Genomic DNA, 17,613 nt, shown 5'->3' with positions numbered 1-17,613 from the left:
TCGCCTTTATACCGGGGTCTGTGGGAGGGGCCACAGGAGCAGTCAGCAGAGGGGCATGTCCAGACAGGTATATGTACTTCACCACACCCATTTAGTGAAGAACGACAATAAACTATCCTGAATCTTAGACACCAATTATCAGTTTTACCCAGTTGGTAGTACTGCCATTTAGGCTAATTTTAGGAATTTGAGCTCGAGATCTGACCTGACAAAGTAATGGATTATGCAGCAAGGCTGCATTTTTGGAGAGACCTTAATGCAGGAAAGACTTTAATCCGAAGTATAAAATACTTTGTCTAGCATCTGAGCACAAAATAACACTCACAATTGACAAAACAACGTCATGCATTGTACTTCAAAGATTTTAAGTGCTGCTTTTGAGAAGGAGAAGTGATGCCCTTGCATACACAAGAGTGCCATTGATGAGATACCACACAGGGGACAGATGGAGAAGATTAAGTCCCATGTAATGAGATGTGCAGCGCATGTAATTACCAGTAGATTGAAGGTAGGAAACAGAGAAAGGCATTTAAAAGCAATTTTTCCTTCAGGTTGTAAATAGATACAGGTTTTGCACATCACTCTACGCCACATGCTTACAGGATAAGGGCATTGTTAGCTAGTACAGCAGATATTGCCCATCTCTAATTAATGCCCAGAGAGGCTTCAGATCTGATACAATGCCACACAGATGGAAACAGACTGTCAGGGATCTAGAATGATAATATATTAGATGTACAATATAATGAAAAAATGGAGCAGAAGAGACTTTATTTCCATTAAAGGCTGTGAACATGTGAAATATTCATCTAGAGCTTGTCAACAGGGGTAGACAATGTGTCACCACAGCGATAAATTAGATAGATAGATATAGGGAAAAGGAGAAAAATGATCGTGGAGCAGGGAGGACAAATGCTTGTGTGATGGCTATCCGCATAAACCAAAGTGGCAGTATCAATACTGCAATTTATATTCAATTCTAAGTAGGTGAACTGCAGAGATGGTTGACAGAGCATTAGATAAGAACTTATTACTATTTATTTAAATGAACTTATTTTATTTTGTGTTTATTATTGTAATTTATAGTTTATGTATTGCACTGTACTGCTGCTGCAAAACAATACATTTCATGAACATTTACCAGTGATATTAAACATGATTCCGAATCATATCTAAATGTAAATCTTACCTTAAATATCTTCCATGTGCATTCGTGCCTGATAATGGGCCAATGCATTTTAAAACATTGTTTAGGTACATCAGAGTGACAGAGAATGGAATACTTTTGATTTCCTGCACCAAGAATCAAGAAAGCATTTCCAACCCAGCCAACGGACAAGTTCACAATGACTAACCGTGTGCCTCAGGCACCATACCAGACACCCACATACTCAGCAATTCAATACTCTCAACACCAATCACCTTAGCAATTTCACTCTGAAATTCAATACTTAGTAAAAATTTGAAACAGGCTTGTTTTGTAGCCCCACATCCCCAGAAACTTGATATGATTCAACCAGCGCCTTCAAGTGCCTGTTTGGGCAGCACAGTCATACAGCAGGTAGCTTAACACTATTACAGCACCAGCAACCCAGGTTCAATTCCTACTCCTGTCATTCTCCAATGACTGTGTGGATTTCCTCTGATTGCTCAGGTTTCCTCCCCCATTCCAAAGACGTATGGGTTAGCAGGTTAATTGCTCCTATGCTGTGGTGTAATTGGGTGGCACAGGCTCATTTGGCCAGAAGGGCCTGTGACTCTAAAATCTCAATCTGAATCTAAAAGGTAAAGTAAAATAACAAGTTGAGCAGTAATGTAGAAGCCATTTGGCCCATCAAACATCAGCTTCTTGAATAGTAACTATGTCCATTTTTATTTATTTACTTATTGGGATACAGCACGGAACTGACCCCTCTGGCCTTCCCAGCCACACCACCCAGCAATTCCCCAATTTTAATCCTAGCCCGATCACGGGACGATTTACAATGACCATTTAACCAACTATCTATTACGTCTTTGGACTGTGGAGAAAACTGGAGCATGCAGAGAAAACCCATACAGTCATGGGGAGAATGTACAAACTCCTTACAGACAGTGGTGGGAACTGAACGCGGGTCGCTGATACTATCAAACATTGTTCTAACCACTACACTACCATGCTGCCCTGTTTGATTTAAGTTTGAATGTTACACTGTAACTTATGCCAAATACTGAACTACCCAAAAGCCAATCTTCTTTCTTTGTAGAGTTCAATCAGCCAGAAGATACAAGTCTTTTATCTTATTCCTGAATTTATTTTCAACACCGACATCAATAATGATAATACTATCTGCAAATATTAACCATATACATCTTCACACAGATTTAATTGATTCCTGTATCATGATTGCATAACCCAATGAATACAAGTTAGTTGAATCTACTAGCTGTGAGATTCCTAATATTTTGCTTATGTTGGAATAAACTTGTATACTAAGATGTCAAGCTAACATTACACATTTATGAACTCATTGTCTGAATGACAAGTTATTGTTGTCTTATACACAGTAGCATATTTTCAGTAACGGTTTTTGGAGATCAATAGTAATCAAGGAAGGTTTATATTTAAATCTTGAAGCACCACAACCTTGACTGAGGTCAGAGTAGACTCCATAGGTCAAATGACCTGATTCTGCTCCTGGGTCTTATGAACAGAATGCAGGTTTTGGCAAAATGGAAGGAAATGGCTGGGAACAATACTCTTTAGAAACCCTCTTTGTAATCAGCAAACATGAATAACATCGGCTCTGACTATCAACACAGCCCAAATAGGTGCTATCAGAATTGGTTGAGCAAGGTCAGCAACTTGCACTGCAATTGCTAAATGGTCAAACAACCGTTTTACCATGGGATGCTGGTTGCTATGGGAACCAATGTGCACGGCATGGTCTTACCAGGAATCAGCAAATAAAAAGCATTAGTTGCCAAGGTACTGGTCCTTTATTTATCTTCATACAAACCTTCTATTTAAGATTCAGCCGGTACTGAATAACAACAGTGACTCACCTGCTATCTGAGGTTTCAATGTCCACTCTTTAAACAATTACTTTTATTTCATTTTGTGGCAGTGACATTTACACCAGCACTTTCCAAACTTGTTAGTTTACTCATAAGGTTAACCTGAAACTGAAATGTGAGGCTTGAAAATGACTTTGAAATGCTATCCCTCATCGTGGTCAATTAGCCTTCAGCTCTCACAAATTTGCAAAACATGAGTTAAGATTTAACTTTTGTACCCTTGCTAGATAAAGTAAAAGGGATATTTATTTTAACTTAGAGCAGGGTACTAGAAACCTCAACATGATGACAGATAATATGTTAGAGCAGGGGGCTGGACTGTTATTTGAGATAGATGGTGGAGGAGTTGTTCCTCCTTAGGAACTGGCATTGGAGAGGGTTCAGAAGAGTTTCACAAGAGTAACCCTTGGAATGAAAAGGTCGACATATGAGGAGCTTTTGATGGCTCTGGGCCTGTACTAGCTGGAGCTTAGAAGAATGAAGGGAAATCTCATTGAAATCTATCAAATATTGAAAGGTCTAGATGGAGTGTATGTGGAGAGCATGTTTCAAATAGTGAGGGAGTCTAGGACCGGAGGGCATAACCTTAGAGTGCAAAGATGACCCTTTAGAATAGAGATGGGGAGAAACCTTTTCAGCTAGAGGGTGGTGAATTTATGAAATACATTGCCACATATGGCAGAGGAGGCCAAGTCATTGGGTATATTTAAGACCATCGTCCATAAGGCATAGGAGCAGAATTAGGTTATATGGCCCATTGAATCTGCTCTATCATTCCATCAAGGCTGATTTATTACTCCTTTCAACCCCATTCTCCTGCCTTCTCCCCACAATCTTTGATGCCTTACTAATCAAGAATCTATCAACTTCTGCTTTAAATATACTCAAAGGCGGCCTCCACAGCTATCTGTGGCAATGAATTCACCACCCTCTGGCTATTGAAATTCCTCCTCATCTCTGTTCTAATGAGATGTTCCTCTGTTCTGAGACTGTGCCCTATGATCCTAGACTCCCCCACTAAAGGAAACATCCAAAGCAGAGGTTGATAAGTTCTTGATTAGTAAGGACATCAAAAACAGAGAAGGCAGGAGAATGGGGTTGAGACCGATAATAAATCAGCCATGATGGAATGGCAGAGAGATTCAATCCTATGCCTTTTTGTCTTATGCAAGTGAACGTTTGTAGGGGAAAAGGACCCCAATGTAATTCATTGTCTGGAAGAATGTGTGTGCTACATTGTCAGGATAACTGGAGCTGAACAAAGTCTGCATCTTGGACCCTTGAGTATTAATCAGAAGCCTGGAATCTCTATTTGCATCAGCCTGGTCAATCAATCTAGAAGCTTATGGTGCTGTTACTGTAAAGCCGGGCCATTTATTCCTGAAGATCTGGGAAAGGCATCAAGATGGCATTAACATCATGTAACTCTAAATGCAAAGATGCAGATTATGAGTCGGTAACAAAGCAACTACAAAACTTGAATGCGATCCAGAATCAATTTTTCATGTTTCACTGGGATTACGTAAAAGGATCTATTTTTAGACAAGGGTAGAAGAAAAAGAAACTGAAAATATTGTACAAGGTATCATCTTTGTCTAACATTCAAACCAGACCATTCATCCCAAATTGAACGAGTTTGTACACGGTTATATTGTTTTGAATAAGATATGGATGATTTGGCATTTATGGCCAAACTCATTCTCCCTTTTCTGCAGAGAATTTGGATGCCATGATTGCCTTGCAGACAAAGAGCAAGCTTGGTAAAGTCAAACCTTACGCCACAAGCAAGGCAGCAGCAGGTAAATCTGGGATCTAGATCTAAACCTATTTTTGTACAATAGTTAAAAGTATTTCTTCAAGGATTGCTTACCGTCCAAACATTCTTTAATTATTTCTTCGCTTACCACAGGTGTCACGGATGACTTGGATAGCACAAAGAGCTACTTTGTAAAGCAGGACAAAGAGAATGCAAATTCTGAAGACTCCACAAAAGAGGAAATGGATAAACCAGAAAACTCAAAAGGTACACAGTGCACGGTTACTCATTCCAACAAGGCCTGTCATACTATACATGGTGACTGAACCTGCCCAAATGATTGGTTTCTCTTGTCATGTCTATTGAAGAGGCAGATAGAGAATGGTTACATAGGAGATTGCAAGCACATTATTACAATAGGCTTGAATACATTTTGTCATCTTGTTAAGTCACTGATGTACTACACACACAAGTCTTACTATAAGATGTATCATGATCAAGATCCTTTCACATCACCCTGGTATAACATAAAATCGCATTTTTTACTACTGTGAGATTATCAACTCTTCACCTTATCTCCTTCATTTGAGAAAATGAACGGAATTCTCCATGCTAAACAACAGATGGAATGTGAAAATACCAAGGCTGACAGAATAATAAACAGAATGATTTTTCAGGGATCTCACCTGTACTACTAGATAGTATAGAACAATGCAGAGATAACTTCATGAGAAAGGACTCCTTTCTCATCAGATTATCTGTTTTTTGAATAACCCGCTATCAAAATCTCTCAATAATTCTGAGCTAGAAGTCAATGTTAGTAATTCTCTGCAGTACTGGTTCTGATCTATTGCATTCAATCTTCAAACTATAAGCTCAAATAAAGGATAGATCTTTTAATGCACAGGCGATACTAGGCTTCAGAGACAGCTTTCTGTGGGAGATGGCTGCAAGTGACTTTGAAATTAAAAATAAGCTAATGCTTAACGCTCTTGATTGGCAAGTCCTGGGTTAGTCAGAGGCCTGATGTCTGAGAGTCCAGGCCGGGGGCTGGACGTTAGATGCCTAAAAGTCAGAGAGTCTGGTGCCAATGGTAGGGAGGTGGCTTGCACTGGGGTTGGAGGCCTGACTGTGTTTGTGTATGTGTGGGTGTGCTGGCAAAGGGCTTGTTCTGTTGCATTTTTGTTCTTGCTGCAACTTGTGTTGTTCTGCTGAACGCTGTGGGCGTGCTAACGTTGGCTCCGGAATGTGTGACGACACTTGTGGGCTGCCCCCAGCGCAACCTCGCACGTCAGTTTCAGGCCGAGACCCTTCATCAGGCCCTGATAAAGGGTCTCAGCCCAAAATGTCGACTGTTTTCTCTTTTCCATAGATGCTGCCTGGCCCGCTGAGTTCCTTCAGCGTTTTGTGTTTGTTGCACAGGCATAGTGTTTTATTTGTTTTCCTGAACAGAGTTCTAGGTGATGATATAAGTACTCTGTGATATAATGGACAGGCACTACCACCACCATCACCATCTTACTGTAGTGCATGGAATGAGTGATCACGTTCTGATTATGACATCCAGGTGGAAAGTAAAATTCAGTTGTGAATAGTAAACAGCTTTATTCTCACTGAGAATGCAAAGGTTTTAGTAACTTACAAATCTTGTTAGAAACGTGAACAAGGTCATCACATAGACACTGAAGCCGATAGATACTGAAGCCAGTGGACACACAAGTATTTTATTCAACAAAATGAGACACTCTCTGAGGAAGAGGCCTGTTTGACCCAATATTACATGATATTTTCTATGTTAAAGATCAAAGACAGCAGCAGGACAATTCTACAGCTACAATGTATCTGCTGTAAACTGTGTCCTTATAGTTTTCACACACCTCCTTCTTTGCACCCACACTCCAGACACCCAAAATTAATGTTTATCAGCATTGTCTGGTCTGCAGTCAACTCCAGTCTAGAGTTTCAGGAAACTATTGTCCAGAACTGCATTTTAAATTTAATCTACAATCCATGTTCAGGTCTAAAGATTGGTTGTAGTTAACATTTGCTATATATCTAACTTGAGAATACACCCTAACAACAAATACAAGTGAAATTTACTATTGCCTATCCTGTAGCACTTTTAGAAATAACAATAGTGAATTGGGAATCAGAATAGGGGATTGTTTGCCACATTCCCTATTCTGATTCTCATTTAGCTCTGTACATCTGAATCTGAAAACATGATAAAGAGAAAGAGTCCCATGACAAGCTATGTAATACAATATACTCCTCTGAGTTCTATCAGTCTGTGACTCATCAAAAAATTCAACTGCATAAACAGTTTTCAGTGTATTACAGTCAAGTTATATAGGCATCTGTAAGTCTCGTGAGACCATGGATTTGCGCCTTGGAAGGTTTCCAGGGTGCAGGCCTGGGCAGGGTTGTATGGGAGACCGGCAGTTGCCCAAGCTGCAAGTCTTCCCCTCTCCATGCCACCAGTGTTGTCCAAGGGAAGGGCACTAGGACACGTGCAGCTTGGCACCGGTGTCGTCGCAGAGCAATGTGTTGTTGAGTGCCTTGCTCAAGGACACAACATGCTGCCTCAGCTGAGGCTCGAACCAGTGACCTTCAAATCACTAGACCGATGCCTTATCCACTAGGCAACACGCCAACACATTACACTGACGACACTGGTCTCCATGTTCTCACGAGACTAACAGATGCCTACAGGCAAGTGTAAAGTCAGTTTCAGCAATGGATATTAAAAAAAGAGCTGGAGTAACTTCACTGGATTGTAAATTATAGTGATAAAATTTGGAAACTACTTTTTCTCCATTAATGTTGATTCCACTCCTTATGTAATAGAATTCTCTTAAACAGGAAGTAAGCGAGGAAGGGTAAATATTCTGGAGGAATGGTTAATTACTTGAGACCAAATGGTTAAATGAATGATACAGTTCGCAATGGGGCAGGTTGTAAATCAGCTGGCAAAGGAACTGGTGTGTTGGGTCACAGCTTCAGCATGGTTGTGATGATATCCTTAAAAAACATTGTGTGGTTGGTTTGCTCAATGGTGTCAGATGGCAGTATCTCCAAGATTTCAGATTCAGATTTATTTATTTATACATTGAAACATGCAGTGAAAATGTATCAATTGGATTATCAACCAACACAACCTATGGATGTGCTGGGGGCAGCGTGCAAGAGTCGCCCCAAGAATTAAGATGCACGTGTATAGTAATTACTTACTAAACAGAAGATCCAGATTAAGTAACTACTATACAATTGCATCTTAATTCTTTGTGAAGTTTTGTGAATGAAGCCATTAGTAACTCCACTACGGAGTTTGGACAGACCCATGTGATTGAGAACTTGAAAGAGTTGATGGCATAAGCTAAAAGAAATTATCATACCTACTTTGAGCCCACATGAAAGGTCTTGACCCGAAACATCAATTTGCCTTTACAAATGCTGACTGACCTGCTGACTTCCTCTATTTTCCAGCACATACAGTCTCCAATGTGCCAATGCTTTTGACTCACAGAAGGCAGTTCATTTGATTGGAATGAGCAGAGAATCGATACAACTGTTGTGATTTAATTGTGAGGTATAGATGAAAAAAAAATGACTGTTCAATGCTTTTTACCTGCTGCATTCATTATGTATATCAGAAGGCTGAAATAAAATCAAAAATTGCTTTTAGCACACAGACCAGTCGGCATGTGAATTACTGTAAGGGAGTCTCTCTGCCCAAAGCCAACTTAGTCGTTTTGTAAGTATTGTCATAGACACACGGCATAGAAACAGGCCCTTCTAAATGTTTATAACTAAAATGTATTTCTAGCACTTTTTCCATTTAATGTCATTATAATCTGTCACAAACTTGTTCTCTAGAAGCTCATTTGACCTTTAATCGATGCAATTCTGTAATAATTCATTATTCAAGACAGTCCTTATATTTGTTTTCTAGCACATGCAGTTAATAGATGCCCATTGCACACATTCTGTAATGAGGACATTCACTTCTAAAAGCAACATTTCTTGAGTAATAATAATTCCCTGAGCATTCCTCACAATAAATAGGAGTGAACTTTCTCTGGACAATTGTATGAGGCTGGATTTTTTGTAGTGGTCATTATTACACGAACTGGAGAACAAAATGGGTCTTGCTTGGCGTGCTGCTTCTGGCTGACCGAAGCAATCCCTGTTAGATGCACTCCATCCAACACCCTGAGGAGCTTACCATCTGCTTTCAGGACAGAAGCAGTTCTACTGTGGCAGCTAGAAGGTCACAACGGCTGTTTATGAAAATACGCACAGATTTTAAATTCCCTTCAGAGACACCACTGCCACTAATGCAAGAAGTTGGAATTGACAATTGTAAATTCTCACATTATTAAAAGGTAGAGTTGCGTTGCTACATCTTTCACGAGCTGTTTCATTATGTACCTGAAATCTATTAAAACATTGATATTTGTACATATTTACTCTCACATCAAAACAGAAAATATGGGAAATACCTGGTATATCAAACAGCAGTTGAAAGAAAAAAATACAATTTTTGATAAATAAGATTATTTATCCCTCAATTCTATTCTGTCAAGACTGCCAATAATAACTGGGTTGGCATGGACGATTTGGGCTAGATGGCATAATTCTATGACTCCAACAAACCTGCATTTGAATAGCACCTAGTGCATCCAAGGTATAATAAAGCATTGCATCATTTTTCATATGTTTGTCATGGAAGCAAATGCACCAGTCATTTTGATCACAGGGTCCTGCGAGCAGCGAGCAAGATTATCTGTTAAATTATATCAGTCATATAGATCAAAGTATATATGACACTCTTGCACTTATTCAAATACTTCTGTATGGTTTTTTTCATCTACCTGGATCGGTAAATGGGCATCAACTGATTGCCTAATCTAAAAGCATCTTAAAAATACTAAAATATCTAATTTCTGCTTTCAATCTGCATTGTCTTAAATCTGCTAATATACAGATTCTAAAATGGATCTTGAATCCCCAACCTTCAGAAATGTGGTAACTGTGATACCATTGACTTAAACAAACAAATAAAATCTGGTAACCTTGTACTATTTGAATAATGATGACTGGAGTTGTCTATCATCTAGAAACTGACTAAAGTTGTATTGGGATCAAACATAAACCCACATAAAAGTAATTTAAATTATTAAAATGTAAAAACTGCATAATATCAATAGAACTGATTGTTTTTCTTGCATTGACCATAAGATATAGGATCAGAGTTAGGCCATTTGGCCCATCGAGTCTGCTCCGCCATTTCAACATGGCTGATCTATTTTCTCTCTCAGCGCCAATCCTGCCTTCTCCCCATGTCTCTTCATGCTAGACTATTAAAGAATCTATCAACTTCTGCCTTAAATATACCCAATAACCTGGCCTCCACAGCCACCTGTGGCAATGAATTCCACAGATTCACCACTCTCTGGCTAAAGAAATTCCTCCTCATTGCCATCCTAAAAGGACACCCCTCAATTTCGAGGCTGAGTCCTCTGGTCTTAGACTCCCTCACCATCAGAAGCATCCTCTCCACATCCACTCTACTGAGGCCTTTCAAAATTCAATAGGCATCAATAACGTCTCATCCTTCTGAATTCCAATGAGTGCAGGCTCAGAGTAATCAAATGCTTCTCATAAGATAAGCCTTTCATTAGCTTATGAACCTTCTGGAGCATCAGATCATATTTAATAATCAAATGTTTATTCATAAACGAAGATCCTAATCAAAGCACCATCAGGAGCAAAGGGATAGCACTGTTGAATAATGAAATGTACAATAAAGAATTCTGCGTACCTCTGCAGGGTCTGAGGTACATAGCTCACAGAATAAAATATTTTACAAATCAAACACGTACAGAAGGAAGACTTTGTTTACATAGGTTGGATTTGTTTTGAACCTAACATAGATTTGACGCACAGGGTCTGTTCCTTTATCACTAGAAATGCACGAAGGGCAGGGAGCCAGCGGATGAACTACTCAGGTTAGTGCCTGTACCAACATAAGTGGCCATTTATAATGCATACCGCCAGTGGATGACGCCAGACTAGGGACGAACTGGTGTTTGCAATTTTCTGTTCGCTACCCAGTTTATCAGCAACATCTCTTAAAACTGTTAATTATTTATAGTTTCAGGTAACACATTATCATTCCAATTATTCCCTCTGGAAGTGCCATGGTGATGTGTTTGCAAGCTGGTCCCAATGTTTGAGAGTATTTCTGAAAAGCTGTATCAAAGAAAACTGTGCAGTAATGTTGAAAACACTGAAATGAATGTTGCTGTACCCACTCCTATTTTACTACTCCAGCCTCTTCGCTCGGGGCAGTAACCTAAGCAGAGCAGATTGGTGGTGGATTAGAAGCAGAGGTACAGTCAATGGATATTTTATGAGGTACAGGAATGTACCTAATAAAGAGCCTAATAAGGAGTGGAACCCAGTAGGTGCTGTAACCCCTCTGTAAGCATTGAGTTGCTGCCGCATGTTTGGCTGATTAGATATTTGCACTAACGAGGTGTACCTAATAAAGTGGCCACTCCATCACTGACATTATTTGCGTGTGATGATGTAGTATTTGTTTTATCTGACTTGGGTCAAATGATTTATGAGTACAAACATTTAATGCAGGTTCCTGGCCGTTTAAACACCAGTAATGACAAATGCTCATGAAGCTTCCCTTTTGATCACCAGGTTTTGACAAAACAGAGTCTTACCTTTCAGCAATCAGAAAGAATATTGAGTGGCTGAAGAAACACAAGCAGGAGAATGGGGAAGGTAAAATTTAAAAGTATTTAGGTTAATATTTGCATTCAGCAGATGAAGGAATAAACTTTAAACTCTGTTTAAAAACAAATTGTAGAACAATGAAATGTTTAATTATACCATATAGAGTAAGTTGCCTAAAGTAGAAGTGCAGTAATATTTTAAGTCTATTCATCAAACATTAACATTTCTCTCATAGGAGCTATCTAAGTATTTTCTGTATTTTATGGTTGATTTCATATTTCCACACCTGCAAAATTTTACATTTGGCAATGAGATGACGTGGTTAAGGGCAACATTGCAAATCAAATTACTTTTGAAGATCCCTTCATGAGAAGAACTATTTAGTTTAAGTTATGGATATACTGAATCACAACCCCTTTTATACATTGCATGCTGCACCTCATTAGTTAATTGGCAATTCTTAATGAACTCTGAACCATCAAAGCACCATGCTTACCTCTGGGCACTACCTGTTGTAATGCCTCCATTAAACTTCATACTCATTAATGAATCAAGCCATACAACAAGAGAAATCCAAAGAAATACACTCTCTTCCTCCCCCCTAAGAAATTTGTAACCATATTCCCAATGTCTTCTTTGTATTGCTTCCCTTAAAAATGTTATATTGTTATTTTCTGACTGCAGGAGGCTTCTAAACCAATGTTTTAAACAATCAGTTCAGACATTTCATTCTGTTTATATCCCTGCCAAAATATCAACAGTACAGCTATTAAAACAAGCATTTACTAATTGGCAGTGCTTAAACACAACTGTTATGAATATGGTCGACTTTGCCCTCTCAGTGGTTAGGTGTAGGTGCCACTGCTCAGTAAACATGGGTCCTAACTCCCTGTTTCCTCAGCACCACTCTTCCTTCATCTCAGGCATTGAGTGAGCTCAGTATTTATAAGATACACTGTGGCCACTGTATTAGGTCTGTCCTGCACCTAATAAAGTGGCCACTGAGTGTATGCTCATGATCTTCTGCTGATCCACTTCAAGGTCAATGTGTTATGCATTCAGAGGTGCTCTTCTCCACACCACTGTTGTGGCGTGTGATTATTTGAGTGACTGTCATTGTCCTGTCAGTTTGAAGCAGTCTGAGACTCTGGTACATGAAAATCCCAGAAGATCAGCGGTTTCTGAGATACTCACACCACCCTGTCTGGCATCAACAATCATTTCGGAGTCGAAGTCACCTAGATCCCATTTCTTCCCCATTCTGATGCTTGGTCTGAATAGCAGCTGAACCTCTTAACCACGTCAGCGTGCTTTTATGCATTGAGTTGTGGCCACAAATGGCTGATTGGATAATTGTATTAATAAACAGATGTACATTGTGTGTATGTTCTCTATACTTTACTACAGGGTATGACCTTCAGAAGCTACGTGACATCATTGATCGGCAGGTTGACAACTATGTACAGAAAGGGATACTGGAGGAAGGAGAAGGAGATGTTATCAAAAGGATTTATAATAGCCTGTGAAATCCTCCAGTGCAAAGGGGAAGCGATCTTTTACCTTCAGTGATGGCCAACATTATAAATTCACTCAAATATAGTTTGTATTAGATTCTTTAATAAGCTTTATTTTTTCCTTGACTATTCTGTAGTGGCAAGCAGATTCCAAACTGGAAACGGGGACAAACTGGGCTGAAAGAAATAGCAGACAAGGTAGGGGTGGGAGTTGATCCCACATTCCTTGTGAAAATCACAAATAAGAGAAAGACTGCAGAAGCTGGAAATCCAAGCAACATGCACAAAATGCTGGAGGGACTCAGCAGGCCAGGCAACATCTATGGAAAAGAGTTAACAGTCGACTGGAGGAAAAAAGATTCTATGTCAGTTTCAGAGAACCTGATCCTCAAATGGCTCATCTTTTTTTTCCAGCCCTGATGAAGGGTTTCGGCCCAAAACATCCACTGTTTACTCTTTTCCATAGATGCTGCCTGGCCTGCTGAGTTCCTCCAGCATTTTGAGTGTGTTCCTTGGGGAGATGCCATGCTGTCTAGCAGAGAAAAGGCAAATGACCCTCCTTCAGTGTTGCCCTTAGCTGAAAGCACAGTTTTACAGCTTCACCACAGCCAATCTAGTTTCCCCTGCTTCTGAAAAGAAACTGCTAGGGCTACTGCATGTAGTAAAACGTTCAGATCCTAGTATCCATCTTTAAAATGAGTTATTATACCCACCAATTGTAAAGTCCATCATCTCTGGTGCACCTGACTGCTTGCTCCCTGTAAGGTTTGTCACATAAATGCAAGGCCCGCACTCACAGCAAATGATCTGTGTACTTTGCTTTTCTTTTCTAATTAAAATTAATCTCTGACCTCTATGTCCCCTCTTGCAGTGAAAATTCCCCGATGCATTTTCAAATTCGACCTTGACGCCTTCTCTTTTGCAGGAGCTGTGGTAAATTAATAAAGGATTGGAAGAGTTTCCTAAAAGTTTGTTTGGATGTAAATGGCTTGAATTGGTGTTTTTCCCCATGTAAATTGACTTGTATCAGAGAATTTGATTGGTATTTTTAAATTTCAAAATGAACACTGACTTTTCCTGCCCAGAGTGGTTTCTGTAAAAATTACAAAGGTCATTCAAATGGAAAACATCTCACCTCATTCTGACTTTCCAAGCTGATTCTTAAAGTATTGTGTTTGCATTACAAAATGACATTTACTGTATTGTGACTTCAGAGAATGGGGTGGGGAAAGTGTGATAAATTCACTCAGCTGAATGTATTACATATGGAATCTTGGATCCTTTGTAAATGATTCCTAATCGTAGTTGTCAGTAAATACAAGAAGTATTTGCTTCAGTGTAAATATATGTTTAATTTTCAAACTTGTGTAAAAAAAGGCAACAATTAAATGGTTGAGTTTTCTTTACAAACTTAATCTGTCCTGGAACAAGTGAAACTGATTGTCTCCACCATTCCATAAATCTAGAAAAAAAGGCTATTCTGAATCGGTAATACAGCAGATAGATTTTCATAATTGTCACTAATATCACAATTACTTAACGATACAAAAATGTTAATGGTAGCAATTCTTCAGAGAATGTTGGATAAAGACAAACTTTATCTTGGTCCAGGTTCCTGCTTTTTGGAGATTTAAAGGCTGGAGGTTATATGAAATGAGTCTAATAAACATCAATCCAATGCTAAATTAACATAAATTCATGTAGTAAAAGTCAAGTCAAAATGACAGATGTATTCTGTGGTTATGGGATGATGTTGGGAAATAGATGATATATCTAAAAACATGCCTTGAGTTTCTGCCATTAATTCACTGCTTGGAAGAGGGAAGTTTCTTTGCAATGAATTGTATTATACTTGACCAGTGTCTTATAATTTAGTGCCAGTCTCCACCTGTAAGACAGTTGTGATTTTGAAAAGTAATGCTCTTCACTTTCTCAAGATGTTAAATAGAATTTGAGAGCAAACTGAATACATTCTCAACATCATGCTTTCTTAGCGAAAAATTGAAAACAGAATCATGTACACAACTATTAGTTGATGCATATTTGGCAATTTAAAACTTAGGATGTTAGTTTCAGTGTGCAATAATTGTGAAATGGAAATTTGAAAAACTTTATTACTCAAGCTGTAAATAATATAGTATTACAAATCACAATGCATTAACTTAGGAATGGTGGCTTCAGACTAGAACATTATTTCTCCCATGATAGAATTGATGGCTTACAACAGAGACAGCAATGATTTGTTGGAAAAAGTATTAGATATTGTTCATATTCTGATTTGAAATTCCAACATCAGCAGCTTTTTCCCCCCACAACGGAAAGACAAAAAAAAACTCAAGCACAAATAGAAATTTTCTAAGAAACATTTGGTTACTATCTTGATTTAAAAAGGAAAAATGGGAAGAAACAATTACTACCATTGATTGAACATCATTGGTGTTGTGAATTGCCACATGGAATTTCAGAAAATTATTTGAGAGCATGTCAAAGAAGGAAAGAGGGATGGAATTATTTGAGGGTTTTCCAGAACTTTGTGACTTAACAGCTAAAAGTACAGCCAACACCAATAGTGAAACAACTAAAATTAGGGATACACAAGAGGTTAGAGGTGGAGGTACAAAGATCCTGGCAAATTGAATGAGGGGAACACTTGGGAATGAAATGGGCATGGAGGGATCTGGAACCAAAAATAAGTTTTAATATTGACAGGATGTCTGATGGGTCAACAAGCCAAGGGATGATGGATGAACAGGACTTAGTGTTAAAGTACAAGCAGCAGAGTTTTGAATGAGCTCAAAGTGTAGAATATGGAACACTGTTTTTCTGGAAATCAGTGACACAGCTAAAAGCTTTACAGTGAGCTGAAACATAGACAATTGGGCAGCATTAAGAGGAAGCTGCCAGACTCATTGATGGAGTGGATGCAATCAGAAGCTTATTTAATTTCCAAGTGAAGGACCAATTTTATAAATGGTCTGGTTCAACCTCAGACAGTTGTGAAGGAAAAGGATGGAGCTAGTGGTAAGGGAGAACAGTTTGTGGCAGGAGGGGAAACGGTTTGTCTTCTCAAGATCTATTTCTGCATGTTCATCGGGAAAACTGAGATGAACAGGGAACATTGTAAAAACTGACAGTGCAAGAGATGCAAGGTTCAAGGTAAATTTATCAAAGTACAAACATACCATCAAAGTACAAATATACCACCATATACAACCCTAAGATCCATTTTCTTGCTGGCATACACAGCAAATTCAAGAAACACTGTAGAATCAATGAAATATGAAATGGTGATGGTAGAGTTGGGTACTCTCAGTGTATGTGTGTGCGCCCTTGACTCCAAGTGGAGTTGTCGGGGCGCCGTCATGACAAGCTTCTTGCACCAAACTTTTTTTTGGCGACTGCTCATCGTCTTGGGCATCTGAAACCTGGTGGAGCCCATCCCTCTCCAAAGAGCATTGCGATGTTGAGAACGGGGAGGGAACATCAAAGTGAAAATTAGCCAAAGATCAAGGATAGGTCCTGAGGAAACGTTACCTAGTGGGGAGAGACAGAATAGATAAAAATGTAGTTGACCTAAATAGAGGAGAAATGCTGAAGGGAAATGGTTATCAAAGGCTGCAGACAGTTTGTGAATAAAAGACAGATAGATTACCTTGTCATTTTTTTAACGTTGTTATACTTAAAATCATTGTATCCAGGTTTCTTTTTGGACAGTGACTTAGATGATAATCATTTGCCGAAGAGTCTACAATAGCTCTTATAAATCCCACTTTCCCAGTTATTTCCCTGCGTCCTATTCTATCTCACACGACCATCAATTTTATTTTGTTTCTAATGCCCACTTACAGTAGAGGCAATTTACAACAGCCAAGTAACCTATCAACCACACTTCTGTGGCAAATGGGAGGAAATCAGACCACCAAAGGGAACGCCATGCAATAACAGAGAGAACGCGCTGAGTGCATACAGACAGCACTGGAGATCGGGATGGTACTTAGGATATTGTGTTGCGAGGATGCAGCTCTACTTGCTGCACCACTGTGCCAACTAATAACCTCAGTGTTATATGGAGGGCTGGTATTGCTCGGTTTGGGTAAATCAAACAGTTCGCAGCTGAACTGGTTTGCTACATTGCTTTCTCAAGGTCAGATTCTCAAGTGAAGACAGGACCATTCCTGGCATTAGACCTACAGCAAAGCCGTCAGTTCTTGAAAGCAGGGTATGCACGTTCAGTTACATTATTGTTTAGCCTCTACCCAACTGATTTCTATCATGGACAATTACTTCTAAATTTGGATTCATCATGGTCCCTTCTAAATTGAGAACTTAATTCTGACCCATCAACATTCTAACAAATTAAAATTACACGCATTGAGATCTCCAAGGGTGTACAGGATCTTCTTGTGTACCTTTGATATTGACACAATACGGAGCCTCACCATTCACAGCCACAATGAAGATGTTTGGGCTAGACCCACTGATCACCTGATGCGCCTGTGACGTTCTGCAAGTAAGTTTTCCATTGCTATCATA

The 17,613-nt window shown here is 39.2% G+C and overlaps 1 protein-coding gene across 1 annotated transcript in view; it reads left to right on the top strand.

Annotated features, from left to right (window-relative positions):
* The window catches only part of scg3 (secretogranin III), a 31,120-nt gene extending 17,868 nt beyond the window's left edge, over positions 1-13,252 (top strand). The window contains exons 10-13 of the mRNA XM_059952785.1: positions 4,773-4,856; positions 4,967-5,080; positions 11,531-11,614; positions 12,974-13,252. Coding sequence (XP_059808768.1) covers positions 4,773-4,856; positions 4,967-5,080; positions 11,531-11,614; positions 12,974-13,092 — 401 coding nt within the window. The 3' untranslated portion in view covers positions 13,093-13,252. The remainder of the gene's footprint in view (positions 1-4,772; positions 4,857-4,966; positions 5,081-11,530; positions 11,615-12,973) is intronic.
* The last annotated feature ends 4,361 nt before the right edge of the window (positions 13,253-17,613 follow it).

Source organism: Hypanus sabinus, chromosome 28, assembly GCF_030144855.1.
Source record: "Hypanus sabinus isolate sHypSab1 chromosome 28, sHypSab1.hap1, whole genome shotgun sequence".
Lineage (NCBI taxonomy): Eukaryota > Metazoa > Chordata > Chondrichthyes > Myliobatiformes > Dasyatidae > Hypanus > Hypanus sabinus.
This window is presented reverse-complemented; position numbering and strand designations above follow the sequence as displayed.